The 16666-nt window shown below is 40.3% G+C and overlaps 1 protein-coding gene across 6 annotated transcripts in view; it reads right to left on the reverse strand.

Annotated features, from left to right (window-relative positions):
* The window catches only part of ACER3 (alkaline ceramidase 3), a 99366-nt gene that overhangs the window by 3369 nt on the left and 79331 nt on the right, over nucleotides 1–16666 (reverse strand). For all 6 annotated transcript variants that reach the window (XM_016191135.2, XM_016191133.2, XM_007529692.3 and 3 more), the window contains 4 exons: nucleotides 11218–11276; nucleotides 8961–9062; nucleotides 3724–3828; nucleotides 987–1032 (listed from right to left, as the gene is read on the reverse strand). In XM_016191135.2, coding sequence (XP_016046621.1) covers nucleotides 987–1032; nucleotides 3724–3828; nucleotides 8961–9062; nucleotides 11218–11276 — 312 coding nt within the window. The remainder of the gene's footprint in view (nucleotides 1–986; nucleotides 1033–3723; nucleotides 3829–8960; nucleotides 9063–11217; nucleotides 11277–16666) is intronic.

The following is a 16666-nucleotide window of genomic DNA, read 5'->3' on the forward strand; positions in this document are numbered from 1 at the left end:
GGGAATGTAGTGGTATACCAGATTTGCATACCTGAGGCTCCAAAGGCCCCAGGTTTGATTCCTAGCACCACCATATGCCAGAGCTCAGCAGTGCTCTGGTCTCACTCATGAAAAAAAAAATACTGAAAAAAGAATTTAACTCATGGGTTATGACTACAGTGTTTGCTAATGTTTGTCTAGGAATGAGTAGCCTGAGCATAGTATATTCTTCCAGATTTTCACTAGATCTCAAAAGTTACTTTTATTTATTTAATTATATTAAGCACTTATTTTGTCAAGTATGGAGTTGGGCATTTTAGCCATTTCAGATCCTTAAAACAACTCTGCAAAGTAGTTAAAAATCGCTTTTTTTTTTCCTTATCTTGCTAAGCAGATCTGGGCAGGTTCCTGCTCTTTAAGCCTACTGACAGATAAGTGACTAAGAAAGTTGTGGTGTATATAGACAATGGCATAGTACTCTGCTATTAAAAATGACAAAGTCATCTCTTTAGCCTCATCTTGGATAAAACTTGGAGGAATCATGTTAAGTAAGATAAACCAAAAAGAGAAGGATAAATACTGGATGATCTCACTCATAGGTGGAATGTAAGAAACAAGGACAGAAAGGAAAAACACACAATGAGACTTGGACTGGATATGGTGTATTGCACCAAAGCAAAGGACTCTAGAGAGGGAAGGAAAAGAATGGGACAGAGGGGCTTTGGTGTCCTAGTGCATGATGGTGTAAATGGACCTAGGTTGGGAGTGAGAGTGTTTTGCAGACACCTATCACAGGGAGATGAGAGATTAAGACTATGTGTTAACACTGTGCTGCAATTCACTAACCACCCAATTAAAAAAAAAAAAAAAAGAAGACTTCATTAAGATTTCATGGCCTCTGGTTCCAAAGCCTGCACTCTGTACCACCACTCCACACTCTTCTACCTCCAGCCCACCCTCCCAAAACCTTCTCCCCAAACACACACACATCATGGAAGTAAACTTACCTTCACTTTTGGCCTGTATCTCAGGTAAAGTGTTCTTGTATATATACTGAAAGAGAAAGAGGAAAGCTTTTCATATTAGATTTTAATTTGTGCAAACTTACCATCAAATTAAATCACAGTGCCAGTGCATGTGTATAAACACATATACACACAAAGAAAAAGCAACACTGATATATACTTTGCTCACTTAACAATCACTTTTTTGAATGCCAACTCAGCACAGGACAGTTGGCAGGAAGTTAAATGAGAGAAATGAGGGCAGGGGAGGTGGCACAACAGTTAGACAAAACAGACTCTTATGCCTGAGGCTCCAAAGTCCCAGATTCAATCCCTTGCACCACCATAAACTAGAGCTGAGCAGTGCTCTGGTACATAGTACACAAGAATAAATTTAGAAGATCTTTTAAAAAGATCAACTAAGAGAAAGAAAAAATCAATTCTCAGATTGTGACCTCAAGACATTTGTAGTTTAGTAGGGAGCAACCCGTTTGCTTGATCATACAGATAATGACTTATTTTCATCCTTGAAGCTTCATGGCAGTCAAGATTAAAGTTTATGGGGGGTCGGGCAGTAGTGCAGTGGGTTAGTGCACATGGCGCAAAGTGCAAGGACTGGAGTAAGGATCCCAGTTTGAGCCCCCAGCTCCCCATCTGCAGGGAGGTCAGTTCACAAGCAGTGAAGCAGGTCTGCAGGTGTCTATCTTTCTCTCTCCCTCTCTCTTCCCCTCCCCCCTTGACTTTTCTCTGTCCTATCCAACAACAACAATAGCAATGACAACAACAAAAACAATAATAATGACAACAACAAGATTAACAACAAGGGCAACAAAGTGGGAAAAATGGCTTCTAGGAGCAGTGGATTTGTAGTGCAGTCACTGAGCCCCAGCAATAACCCTGGAGGCCACAAAAAAAAAAAAAAAGAAAAAGATTAAAATTAAAATTCTTATTTTCCTTGATTTCCAATAGATTATATCTCAGTAAACTCAAAGTAAGTTGAAGATGTCTTTAAGACAAAAATGCATTTTATATACCAATCTATCAAACATCAGCTCCTACCTTAGCCTAAAAGTACTCACAACATTCACATTGCTTATAGTTGGGCAAACTCACTGAACACAAAAATATACTAACTAATGAAGTGGTGACTATCTCATTAATTTGCTTGAATACTACACCAGAAGTTGGAAACATAAAGGTGGTTCACCTCAGGACTGTGTGGCTGACTGTAAGCTGCAGCTCACAGCCGCAGCCCAGAATCTTGAGGGAATATTGCTCCACCATATCCCCAATCCAGGAAAAGATCAAAACTTCAAGTACAGTTTCCACTAAGTGTGTGTCACTTTTGCTCCTCTTTTTATTATTATTATTTTAATTTATTTTCCTTTTTGTTGCCCTTGTTTTTCATTGTTGTTGTAGTTATTATTGTTGTTGTTATTGATGTTGTCATTGTTAGATAGGACAGAGAGAAATCGAGAGAGGAGAGGAAAACAGAGAGGGGGAGAGAAAGATAGACACCTGCAGACCTGCTTCACCGCTTGTAAAGTGAATCCGCTGCAGGTGGAGAGCCAGGGGCTTGAACCAGAATCCTTACGCCAGTCCTTGTGCTTTGTACCACGTACGCTTAACCCACTGTGTTACCGTCTGACTCCCCACTTTCGCTCCTCTTAAAAGTGAAAGATTGGAGCCCCTGCTCCCCACCTGCAGGGGAGTCAATTTACAAGTGGTGAAGCAGGTCTGCAGGTGTCTATCTTTCTCTCCCCCTCTCTGTCTTCCCCTCCTCCCTCCATTTCTCTCTGCTATCCAACAACGACTACATCAACATTAATAACTACAACAACAATAAAAACAAGGGCAACAAAAAGGGAATAAATAAATAAGTATTTTTAAAAATCTTTGGAAAAAAAGTGAGAGATTGGGAAAACACTAAGCAGAACTTGGACTGGAGTTGGTGTACTGCACCAAAGTAAAAGACCCTGGGATGGGGGTGGGCTGGGGGTTCAGGTCCTGGATCATGATGGCAGAGAAGGACCTAGTAGGGGGTTGAATTGTTATGAAAACTGAGAAATTTTATACATGTACAAATTATTGTATTTTATTGTCAACTGTAAACCATTAATCCTCCAATAGATTTAAAAAAGAAAAGAAGAAAGAAAAGAAAGCAAAAACACCCTAAAAAAAAAGTGAGAGACTGGAGGTCAAACCATTGTGAGTCAGGAACCATCTGTAGTGTCTTTTGGAAGTGGGAAGTGGGTTTACTAGCTTTACAAGGATTACAATAATACATGTGAGATAATCAGGAAGGCAGCTGATATAGCATATTTATACAATGAAGTACTACTCATCAATAAAAAAGACGAAATTGCAACAACATGAATGGACCTGGTGATATTATGCTGGGTGAAATAAGTCAGATGGAGAAAGACAAACACTATAGGCTTTCACTCAGGGGTAGTATGCAGAGAAGCCTAAAGGATAAGCTGTTATATAAGATAGAACAAACTTCTAGACTATAAGACCAATGAGTGATTACTGAGGGGAAGGGGCTAGAAGAGGATTGGTGAAGTGCACAAAAGGTGTCAATGATATTAGCCTCTGAGAGTGTGAACTTAGTGCAGTATACAGACAAGTTGCTTTTTAATGTACACCTGAAACATGTATAAATAAGGTTATTTCCATTTTTAAAAAGAAGTGAAAAAGAAAGACATAATATTAGGTTAAACATATCTTTATTTCCTACCTGAAAAGGATGTGAAGATAAGAGCCAAGGCCAGTTAGAATATGCCACCATGCATGAAACTGTGAGGTGATGCCTATGACAGGTGGCACCTTCTTTCGAAAGTTCCTGTAAGGAAAAACACTTTGAAATGGCATTCTCAAACATGCTAATTATATAATTTTCCTAAGTGTGGTATATGTTCTCTAAAGTATATTTTGAACTATCTTGCTCTCAGGCAGAAGTTGAAAAACAAGACCAGAAGAGAAAACACAAGTAGAACCTGAACTGGAGTTGGTGTATTACACCAAAGTAAGACTCTGGGGTGGGTGGATGGGAGAGTACAGGTCCTGCAAAAGGATGACAGAGGACCTAGTGGGGATTTTATTATTATATGGAAAACTGAGAAATGTTATGCATATACAAACTATTGTATTTACTGTCGAATGTAAAACATTAATCTCCCAATAAAGAAATTTTAAAAAATAGTCCCATAAAGAAATGACTGTGTTGAAAATAACTTCGAGTGCGTGTGTGTGTGTGGGGGAGGCTGCTGGCAGTGGAGCACCTGGTTGAGCACACACATTACTAAATGCAAGGACTCAAGTCCAAGTCCAAGCTCCTGATGCCCACCTGCAGGCAGGATGCTTCATAAGCCATGAAGCAGGTCTGCAGGTATTTATCTTTTTCTTTCCTCCTATCTCCCCTTCCTTTCTCAGTTTCTCTTTGAACCATCAAACAAAACAGAGAAATAGAGAAAGAGAAAAAAAGAAAAGGAAGGAAGGTCAGGCCACTAGAAGTGATGGATGTGCAGTGCTGGTACCAACGCATAATGATGACCTGATAACGCTGGGGGCAATAAAAAAGAAAAAGGAGAAAATGAAAGAAGAGGGGAATCTTAATATAGTTTACTTCTCACATTAAGCTCTGTATTGTTTGTATAAGCAAATTATAGGCTTTGGAAAAGTCTTACAAGTGTCTATTGTCATTATTTCTAGGAACCTATTCATCAGCATAGAACCATCATTATTTTATTTTTTTAACTAGAGCACTGCTCAGCCCTGGCTTATGGTGGTGGTGGGGGGGGTAGGGTGGAGGGTAGGGATTGAACCTGGGGCCTTGGAGCCTCAGGCATGCATAGCCATTATGCTATTTACCCCCACCTAGTACTATCTTATTAACACCTTACTGAACAAGTGTTACCAGAAACAGTTTGGGAAAGACTGATTTAATTAGCTATTTACATGAGAAACTAGACACATACTTCCCCTACCTATCATCTTAGAAGAGCACTCCATTGTCTGTATTCCTAGTGTACCTATTATTTCATTTCAGCTTCAGTCTTTATGGTGGGCATTATTAGCGTCACTTTAGATTAGAAACCTATTTAGAGCAATTAGTGAATTGCCCATGTCACTCAGCTGGCTTTCAAATTCTACATTTCTGATTCAAGTTGTAACATACTTTTCTTATTTATTAGAGGAGGGAATTATGCAATGTCAGATCATTTTAATTTTTCTAGGCAGCCCTTGAATTTTTGAGTCAATAGCCATCTCTTAAGAAATTGTTTTCAGTATCAGGGTGCTGTTGATTTCACAGAAGGTAGAAGGGAATATTTCTGTGTCTTTGCTCTTTTGGAAGAGCTTTAAAAGTAGAGATATTGGGGGTCGGGCGGTGGCGCAGTGGGTTAAGCGCATGTGGCGCAAAGCGCAGGGACCGGCGTAAGGATCCCGGTTCAAGCCCCCGGCTCCCCACCTGCAGGGGAGTCGCTTCAGAGGCGGTGAAGCAGGTCTGCAGGTGTCTATCTTTCTCTCCCCTTCTCTGTCTTCCCCTCCTCTCTCCATTTCTCTCTGTCCTATCCAACAACGAATTGCCTCAACAAGGGCAATAATAATAACCACAACGAAGCTACAACAAGGGCAACAAAAGGGGGGGAAAAATGGACTCCAGGAGCGGTGGATTCATGGTGCAGGCACCGAGCCCAGCAATAACCCTGGAGGAGGAAAATAATAATAATAATAATAAAAATAATAAAAGTAGAGATATTAACTGTTTCCTGAAGTTTTTGTAGAATTCATTTGTAAAGCCATCTGGCCCTGGACTTTTATTGTTGATAAGGTTCTTGATGACTGTTTCAATTTCTTTGTCTGTGACTGGTCCATTTAGGTTTTTTTGTTTCAGTTTTGGAAGGTTATATGTGTCTAGGAATTCTTCCATTTCTTCTAGGTTCTCTAGCTTGGTGGCATTTAGTTGTTCATAGAAGCATCACATGATATTTTGGATTTCTCTGGTGTTTACTGAATGAACATAGTTGCTAAAATACTGAATAAAATCCTAGATAACCCGAAACAGCAGTACATTAAAAAGACTGTTCATCAAGACCAAGTGGGATTTATCCCAGGAATGCAAGGCTGATTCAATATATGTAAGTCAATCAATGTGATTCACCATATCAATAAAATCAAAACCAAAAACTACATTATTATCTCAATAGATGCAGAGAAAGCCTTTGACAAATTCAACATCCCTTCATGATAAAAAAAATTACAAAAAAAATGGGAATAGATGGAAAATTCTTTAAGATAGTACTGTCAATATACAGCAAACCTACAGGCAACATTATACTCAGCAGGGAGAAGCTGAAAGCATTACCACTCAGATCAGGTACTAGACAGGGCTGCCCACTATCACCATTACTCTTCACCATAGTATTGGAAGTTCTCGCCGTAGCAATCAAGCAAGAGAAAGGAATCAATGAGCCAGGAGGTGGCACACCTGGCTAAGCAGACATAGTACTGTGCAATGGATATGCTCATGGACCCAGGTTCGAGTTCCTGCTCCCTACCTACAAGGGGAACGCTTCACAAATGGTGAAGAGGGTCTGCAGGTGTCTATCTTCCTCTTCCTCTCTCTGTCTCCTCATCCTCTCTGAATTTCTGTCCTATCTAATAATAATAATAATAATAAGGTCACCAGAAGCAGTGGATTCATAGTACCAGCACCAAACCCCAGTGATTGTAGATGAATGATAGTATACATAGAAAAACCTAAAGAACCCAGCAGAGGGGGCCAGGCAGCAGGCTAATAAGCACACATGGAGTGAAGCATAAGGGTCCTGGTTCAAGCCCCTGGCTCGCCACCTGTAGAGGGGTCGCTTCACAAGCAGTGAAGCAGGCCTGCAAGTCTCTATCTTTCTCTCCCCCTCTCTGCCTTCCCCTCCTTTCTCAGTTTCTCTCTGTCCTATCCAATAACAACAACAACAAGGGCAACAAAAATGAGAAAAAAAAATGGCCTCCAGGAGCAGCAGATTCGTAGTGCAGGCACCAAACCCCAGTGATAACCCTGGAGACAAACAGGAGAAGGGAGGGGAGGGGAGGGGAGGGGAGGGGAGGGGAGGGGAGGGGAGGGGAGGGGAGGGGAGGGGAGGGGAGGGGAGGGAAGAGGAGAGGAGAGAGAGGAGAGGAGAGGAGAGGAGAGGAGAGGAGAGGAGAGGAGAGGAGAGGAGAGGAGAGGAGAGGAGAGGAGAGGAGAGGAGAGGAGAGGAGAGGAGAGGAGAGGAAAAAGGAAAGAAAAGGAAAGAATCCAGCAGAAAGCTTCTGGAAATTATTATGCAATGCAGTAAAGTGTCTGGCTACAAAATTAACATGGAAAAATCAGGGGCAAGAAATTGATTTTGTCTGTTAATGGCTCTTACCCAGAAGGAGATGACAGCAATATTAAGGTTCTAGTGGGGGTTCTGAACATACCAATGTTCTCAGGGAGATACTAGGGTTCTCTGGTGGAGAGAATAGGGCAAGGAGACTATTTCCTAGTCTCCTTTGGTGGGAAGAAAACAGTGAAAGTTGAACTAAGGTCCAGAATGATAGTGTCTCAGTGACATTATCTTAGGTACTGATATAGACACTTAAGTCTACAGTTTACACTGTAGCCAATACATGTCTTCTGACTAGATGGCAAAAGGTGATGCCTGGAAGAGATGGTTTAACAGTAAGCACTAGCTTTGTACACATGGAGTCCTGGATTCAGTCACAGCACACCACATTGCACAGGAGTAAAAAACTGAATTAGAGGCCAGGTAGATTAACACACCTGGTTAATCACACACATTATAGTATTCAAGGACACAGGTTCAAGCTCCTGGTTCTCACCTGTAGAGGCAAAGTTTTACAAGTGGTAAAGTAGGGCCACAGGTGTCTCTCTATCTCTTCCCCTCTCTATTTCCCCCTCCTAATTTTCTCTCTCTGTCCAATAATTAATTAATTAAAAAGAAAAAATGAATTAGAACTCACTCTATGGATAGTGGAACAGTGTTTTACATTGTCTCTACCTCATTAAAATAAACAAAAAAATGAGGAATGTTATGCATGAACAAACTATTGTATTTACTGTTGAATGTAAAACATTAATTCCCCAATAAAGAAATAAATAAAAAAAAAGAAACAGACTGAACTGCATTCCCGCTCAATAAAGATGGAACTGCGTTCCCAGATCAAAAAAAATAATAATAAATAAACAAAAATAAACAAAAAACAAACAAACCAGAAAGGCCCAGTAGAACACATGACTAAGACTCTGAGTTTGATCTCTGGGAATAAATTTTTAAAAATTGGTAAAAGAAATACTTGCCTGGGAGTCAGGCAGTAGTGCTGCAGGTTAAGTGCAGGTGGTGCAAAGCGCAAAGACCGGCATGAGGATCCCAGTTTGAGGCCCCAGCTCTCCACCTGCAGGGGAGTCACTTCACAAACAGTGAAGCAGGTCTACAGGTGTCTGTCTTTCTCTCCCCATTTCTGTCTTCCTCTCCTCTCTCCATTTCTCTCTGTCCTATCCAACAATGACATCAATAACTACAACAATAAAACAACAAGGACAACAAAAGGGAATAAATAAATATTTTAAAAAAGAATATAAAAAAGGAAACACTTGCCTTAAAAAATAATGTGAAGATGTGCAAACGTGTGTGTACACTTTATGTTTTAGTACAAATCATTCACAGTTATTCAAGAAAGCAGATTAGACAGACTTCAAAGATGTAGTCAACTTTTGACTTAATATACAGTCTGTGATACACAAAAAGTTCCTACAGATGATATGAACAATTCCTAGGTACAAATGTTTATGTTACTTAAACAAGTATTCCCAGAGTCTATGTTTACTGAACATCAAAAATTCTTTTCAGGGAACTAATAATTTTATATGTATGTGAAAATATACTTCATAGGCTGCCTCCAAAATATTTACCAAGCATTAGAAGTGCATCTTACCTCAGTGAATCACAAATGATGTTATCTACATTCCATAATACAAATCCCAATAGAAATATGCCCAGGGAGGTATAGCCCAGTCCTCTAAGCCAAGGGTAAACCCTGTGGGAAGAAAAGCAAAGCAAAATGACATTCTGTCAAGTCACACAATAATTATAACTTGAAGTCATCATGTTCATGAGAAGAAAAAGGTTTTGTCAAGATATAAAGAGAACCTATCTGTTACATCCTCTAAAATACCAAATGTTAGTATGAACTTAGAGAAATAAGGTCACTCATATACTTCCTTTGGAAATGTAAAATGACAAAGTCACTCTGGAGAATAGTTTCACAGTTTTTGTTTGTTTGTTTTCCTTTTTTGTCTCCAGGGTTATCGCTGGTGCTCAGTGCCTGCACCACATGTCCACTGCTTTTGGAGGCTATTTTTCCCCTTTTGTTGCCCTTGTTGTTTATCGTTGTTGTTATTGTCATTGCTACCATTGTTGTTGGATAGGACAGAGAGAAATGGAGAGGGGAGGGGAAGACAGAGAGGGGAGAGAAAGACACCTGCAGACTTGTTTCACTGCTTGTGAAGTGACCCCCTGCAGGTGAAAGCCGGAGGCTTGAACCAGGATCCCTACATGGGTCCTTGCGCTTTGTGCCATGTGTGCTTCACCCGTTGTGGTACCACCTGGCCCCCTAGTTTCACAGTTTTGAGGCAAACTAAATAAGTATTGTGCAACCTAGCAATTCCACTTGACATTTACCTAGGAAAATATATTCACAAAAAAATTATCAACAAATGTCCATAGCAGTTTTATTCATGATTGTCAAAACTGGAAACAGGTATTATCCAATAGTTGAATTGCTAAGCTGTGACACATAAATATCATACACATACTCAGCAATAAAAAAAAAATGAACTATAGACACACACAGGGGCTTACAGTTAACCTCCAGTGACTTAAGCTGCATGAGATCAGGCTGATCCTGAAGGTTATATATACTGTTTGATTCCATTTATATGACATTCATGAAATGAAAAGAAAATGAACGAAAAAAGAAAAATAAATGAAGGACTGAGAAGAGCTTCCCAGGGGTTAAGTACAGGAAACAGGAGGTAAATGGGGGAAGTGGGTGTGGCTATAAAGGGCAACACAGGGATCCTTCTGGTGACTGATCTGTTAAATCCTGGTTGTGATACTATACTAAAGTTTTGCAAGATATAACTTTGCATTATAGTTTGGAGGACACTGGTAAAGGGTATGAGGGATATTTTTGTTTTATACAAATGTCATGTATTTCTCTAATTACCCTAAAAATTTAGCTGAAAAAAAGTAACAATAAATCTATAACTACTATGTATTTATTGAGCACCTGTTCTATGGCCTGTGTAAGGTACTCCTGAATATTTACTTGATCTTCATTAACTCATAATCTTTATTTAAAATGTTACACATATACATATATACATGTATGGAGAGAGAGAGAGAAAGAAAGAGAAGTTGAGGGGGAAGAGGGAGATAGAGAGACATCTGAAGCACTGTTTTACTACTTGTGGTGCTTTTTTCCCTGCAGGTGGGGTGGGGGGACAGGGGGCTTGAACCTGGGTCCTTGTACATTGTAATATGTGTGCTTACCAGATTCTTAAAAGTCATCATTGAGAAGGAGTTCTCTAGTAAGGTAGTCTGAGAAACATAATGTTTTAATTGTAGGAATTTAAGACCCTTAATATACTAATACTATTGTTTTAACATTCAAAAAGGAAACCATTATACAAACCTTTCTGCAATTTTCTTCAACTTTAGAAATTTTGATTCCACATGATACTTATTAGCAATTTAGGAACTATCATTCCTTCTAAGAAAGGTAATACATGCTGGGTGGTAATTTTCTATCAATATCCTTATTGAAATTGGGTTTTATATTTTACTTTAATCCAGATGATAGATCTCTATGTTCTAATGCTCTCTAAAAACATTGGCGGGAGTTGGACGGTAGCACATCAGGTTAAGTGCATGTGGCGCAAAGTTCAAGGACTGGTGTAAGGATCCCGGTTTGAGCCCCTGGCTCCCCAACTGCAGGGGAGTCACTTCACAAGCAGTAAAGCAGGTCTGCAGGTGTCTCTCTTTCTCTCTCCCTCTGTCTTCCCCTCCTTTATCCATTTCTCTCTGTCCTATCTAACGACATCAACAACAATAACTACAACAATAAAAAACAAGGGCAACAAAAGGGAAAATAAACAAATATAAAAACGTTGCCAATTCAAACTACTTACCATGTAACAATATAAATAGATCGAACTATTAATGTGAAGACTAACACTCCATACATGACCTGAACAAGAAAGAAAAATGTAGTTAGCATGATCATTAGTGTCAAAAAGAAATTATTTGCTACAAAAATGGCCCACCTAGATATAAATACTATCATGACATTGTAAAGAACAGAATTTTGAAAATTATATAGCTAAGAGTCAAGCTAACCATTGAGAAAAATTTTTAAATGATGTTTTATGTCAATTTTAATTATCCTCAAAATTTTTTTTGCCTCCAGAGTTATTGCTGGGCTCTGTGCCTGCACCATGAATCCACTGCTCCTGGAGGCCATTTCCCCCCCCTTTTGTTGCCCTTGTTGTTGTAGCCTTGTTGTGGTTATTATTGTTGTTGTTGATGTCATTCATTGTTGGATAGGACAGAGAGAAATGGAGAGAGGAGGGGAAGACAGAGAGGGGGAGAGAAAGATAGACACCTGCAGACCTGCTTCACCACCTGTGAAGCGACTTCCCTGCAGGTGGGGAGCTGGGGGCTCGAACCGAGATCCTGAACCGGGATCCTTACGCCAGTCCTTGCACTTTGCACCATGTGCACTTAACCCGCTGCTACTGCCCGACCCCCAATTTTTTTTTTGCCTCCAGGGTTAATGCTGGGGCTTGGTGTCTGCAATATGAATCCACTGTTCCTGGAGGACATTTTTTCCCTTTTGTTGCCCTTGTTGTTTATTGTTGTTGTTGTTGCTATTGTGTTGTTGGATAGGACAGAGAAATGGAGAGAAGAGGGGAAGACAAAGAGAGGGAGAGAAAGATAAGACACCTGCAAACCTGCTTCACCGCTTGTGAACTGACCCCCCTGCAGGTGGAGAGCCAGGGGCTAGAACCCAGATCCTTGCACTGGTCCTTTGCACTTTGCACCATGTGCACTTAACCTGCTGCGCTACCGCCTGGCCCCCAATTAGTCTCAATTTTAATATTTACATTAAAACTTAAATATCTATTTAGATTTGAACAAATGCTGTTAATTTTTGCCTCCCAATGCCTAGTCCTTCTCAGATTTGTGCTCAGTAAGTGATTATACTGTCCATATCATAACAATAGAAATCTAAATTCTTTTAATTTCTCCTCTAAATCTAAGGATACATTTATATGTATCCTCTCTCTACATTCTTTCTCTCAGTCCTAAGAGGCCCCTACTAAATCTATTCCTCCCCCCTTTTTTTTTTTGCACCTCCAGGGTTATTGTTGCCGGCATAATGAATCCACTGCTCCTTGAGGCCATTTTTTCCATTTTATTGGGTATGACAGAGAGAAATTGAGAGGGATGTGGAAGATAGGGTGTAGGAGAGAAAGAGAGACATCAGCTGACCTGCTTTGCCACTTGTAAAGTCTCTTTTCCTGAGACTTGGCTCCATCAAACTAATCTCTTTCTCTTCTATTTGTATACTGGATAAGTACCTGGAATTTGAAGCCAGTAGGAAAAATTTTAAGTATAGAATAAGAAAATGCACAGAATGTAGATGTACAGATTAACAAATATTGGGGGCCAGATGGTAGCACAACGGGTTAAGCGCACATAGTACAAAGCACAAGGATCTGTGCATGGATTTGGGTTTGAGCCTCTCTGGCTCCCCACCTGCAGGGGGGATCACTTCAGAAGCAGTGAAGCAGGTCCACAGGTGTCCTTCTCTCCCCCTCTCTATCTCCTCCTCCTTCTCCTCACAATTTCTCTCTGTCTTATCTAACAAAATGGAAAAAAAATGGCCACCAGGAGCAGTGGATATGTTGTGCTGGCATGAAGCCCTCAATAACTCTGGAGGCCAAAACAAAAAAGAAAAAAGAAAATTTATGAAGGCAATGTCTGGGAAATCACATTCAGGCCAAGGAATGGACCTGTGTTAACACTCTGAAATATTTACTTCAAATAAATACAGTAGTGGTATACATACACAATGGCTCCCCACTCCAGGTTGAATTTTCTTCTCAGATAGAAAGGGATAAACAGAGACAGAGAGATATCACAACACTGAAGATTCCCTCCAGTGTTGTGGGAGCTGGGATCTTGAAGCTGGGTTGCACACAGGGTACAGCAAGCACTTTCCTAGGTGAACTATTTCACCAGCCCTTGATAGAATTTAATTTTTAAATTAGTGGCAATTCACTGCTCCAGATTCACTTTTTCAAATAGACAAAGACAAAGAAGCAGAGAGGGACAGGAATAAAGGGAGAGGGAAAGATGGAAAGAAGGGAGAGTGAAAGAGAGATCACAGTACTGAAGCTTCCTGCAATTCAGTAGGGTCCAGGCTCGAACCTGGGTTGCATACATGACAGTATATTACCCAAGTGAGCTATTTTGCTGTCCATAAATTTTATTGTTGTCACTGAGGTGGCACAGCTCCAGGCTGACTTTAAGATAAAAAGAGATAGATAGGAATGGGGGACAGACACCACAGCACCAAAGCTTCTGCCAGTGTGCTGGGCCCTGGGTTGGAATCCAGGTTGTCCAACATGGCGAAGCAGGCACACTGTAATTTTTTAAAAAGCTGAGTACTATTCTGTTGGGTGTGTACATACTGTAAAGAATAAGATGAACATGGGGATACATTTACCTCTTCAAATTTGGCATTTTTGTATTCTGCCAAAGTGGGGTAACTGAATTGTATGGAATTTCTATTTTTCATTTTCTGAGGAATATCCACGCTGTTTTTACATAGTAGCTGCATCAATTTATATTCTACCAACTGCACACCTGGGTTTCCTTCCTGTCCCACACCTGCTGCTTCTTGTCTTTTAGATAGTAGCCTTTTTTCAGAATCATATAGTGATGTCTAATTGTGGCCTTATCTGAATTTCCTAGTAATAATGGATGATGAACATCTTTTCACATGTCTGCTGGTCATCTGTGAGTCTTCCTTGGAGAAATGTTTATTCATATTCCCTTAATTATCTGCTTTTGAGTTTTTATTATTTCTTTATGTAATGGGGACAAACTATTTGTTGGATTATCATTTGCCAATATCTACTGTTTATTAAAATATCTAAATGCTTTTAATACTAAGAAGAATGCTCATCTTCAGCCATGAAATGTTTTCTCCTTAAAGCCTATTTTGTCAATAATAAAATAATAATAATAATAATAATAATAATAATATCTATATGAGGGGCTACAGAAGTGGATCAGCAAAATATCACAACTTACACACATGAAGCCATGGGTTCAATTCTCAGCACCACATTAGAGAGCAGTAAAGGCTTTGGCCTTTCAGAAAAAGAATGAGCAAGGGGAGTGGCTCTGTGATAAAGTACATGCCTTGACTACTTTAGGCACTGAGTTTGAACACTAGCTTAATAAACAAATAACTCTCACCTCACAAGTACACCATACTTATTTTGCTTAGTGTTTGCCTGGTAAATGTTTTTTCATACCATTTGTTTCAAACTTTGAATATCGTTAGGTGGTTTCTCTTACAAGGTCTTCATATGACTCTGTCTAGTATTTGTAGCCAATTAAATGGAACCCCAAAATATTTACTGAGCAACCTAGCTATAGATAGTACAGTGGCTAGAGCATTGTGTGGTGACCCTAGCAGGAATTTGGGACTGTTAGCACACAAATGATGTCACTCTGGGGAGGTGCTTCAGAGAAGGGAATGTATAAAAGCAAGGGACTTTGAGCACGTGAGCCTCTTTGGCTGTGGCTTCTGGTCAGAAGCACCTCGGCAGATGCTCCAGGCATCCATCCACCATGTCTAATCCTCCTGGGAACTGAACACATGTGACTGCTAGCCAGTAAACTTTTAGAGCCTCCTACAGTCATGAGCAACCTTTACCAGAGCTTATCTTATGGGACTACACTTTGACAACCATATTCAGACTTTATAGATCTAGCATACACTTAACCCTTGATAATAAGTGCTTATTTTGCCTTTTACTGTTTCACCCTAATAAACCATGTATTGCTTAAACCAGTTCCCAGCTCCCGCTGTGATTCCTTTTATGCGCCTCCACAGCAGCCCCCTCTACCCCCAAACCTCCTTTTAATAATTTACAATAGCATTGGATTTAGAAGCATGAGGTCCTGAGTTCAATCCCCAGCATCAAACGTGCCAGAGTTGTAGGGAATTGTGAGGATGGATTGAGCATGGTGGGACCTTCCATTGAAAAATGGATGCCTGGAGGGCATGACCATCCTGTTAGTCTCTCTCTACCAGAGATCAAGCAAGGAGGGAAATGACCCCCAGGATTTCCCCCCCCCCCAGTCAGTATCCCTGCCTCACAAGGACCCTGCACTCCCTGACACACTGCCTTGTTCCTAAACCAGATGGTCTGCTTACTCAGGGGTTACTAGAAGTTTATTGATGGTATGTAATCCATATATCATTGTTCTATTCTGTCAAACAGTAACTGAAAGTCTTCTCCTGGAGGCAGAGCCAAGATGACAACTTGGAGGCAGCTGCTGGTGTGAGCTCCAACAACAAGTGCTGGATAGGGTAGGATACTGGGCAGTCAGCAGGACGGTGAGTAAGGGGTCCTAAGTATGACACCAAGGTGACTATAACTCAATTTGGGTTAGAAAACAGAGAAAAAAGAAAGGAATTTTTTTATTATTTCTGAAGTGCACCCCTTCCCCCCACCCCATAACCAGACCCCAGGGGCTGGAGAGCTACTACTAGCAAGCTCCCCACTGAGCTTTTTTCTGTACCAAGATTCCTGGCTCACCAGGGGTGTGAATCCAATCCTTTTCCTTTCTGATTCCCTTCTCTCTCTTTTTTTCTTTCTAAGTTAGTGTGAGTGACAAAATATCTGACCAATCAGAGCCTCACCCCTGCCTGGGAAAGACTACCTGGAGGATTTTTTTTTCTTTGTTTGTTGTTTTATTAACAATTGGCTGTCTTTATTCAGGCTGCCTGAGCCAATGGGGAGCCATCCAAGCTGCAGACTAACAGGGTTTTTTACTCTGTTCTATTTTATGATCACTATTATATATACGTGTGTCCCTTTCCCCCCATCCTTCAGGTTGACCAAATTAACTTTTAGTGTATTTTTCCATTGATAGGTGACTAGGTGTCCTATCCATTATGAGAGGAACTTGTTTCACTCTACCTCTTCTATGCAATCTCCCCCTTCTCCCTCCTCCTACTTATTTTTTTTTAATTTATTTCTTTATTGGGGAATTAATGTTTTACATTCAACAGTAAATACAATAGTTTGTACATGCATAACATTTCCCAGTTTCCCATTTAACAATACAACCCCCACTATGTCATTTACCATCCTTCATGGACCTGTATTCTCCCCACCAAGGAAATAGAAAACGATAACAAGAAATGGAAAGACATCCCATGCTCATGGATTAGAAGAATATCATGAAAATGAATATTCTCCCCAGAGCCATATAAACATTTAATGTGATGCCCATCTAAGTTGCACCAAGCTTCTTTAAGAGAATAGAACA

Source organism: Erinaceus europaeus, chromosome 17 (genome assembly GCF_950295315.1).
Source record: "Erinaceus europaeus chromosome 17, mEriEur2.1, whole genome shotgun sequence".
NCBI lineage: Eukaryota > Metazoa > Chordata > Mammalia > Eulipotyphla > Erinaceidae > Erinaceus > Erinaceus europaeus.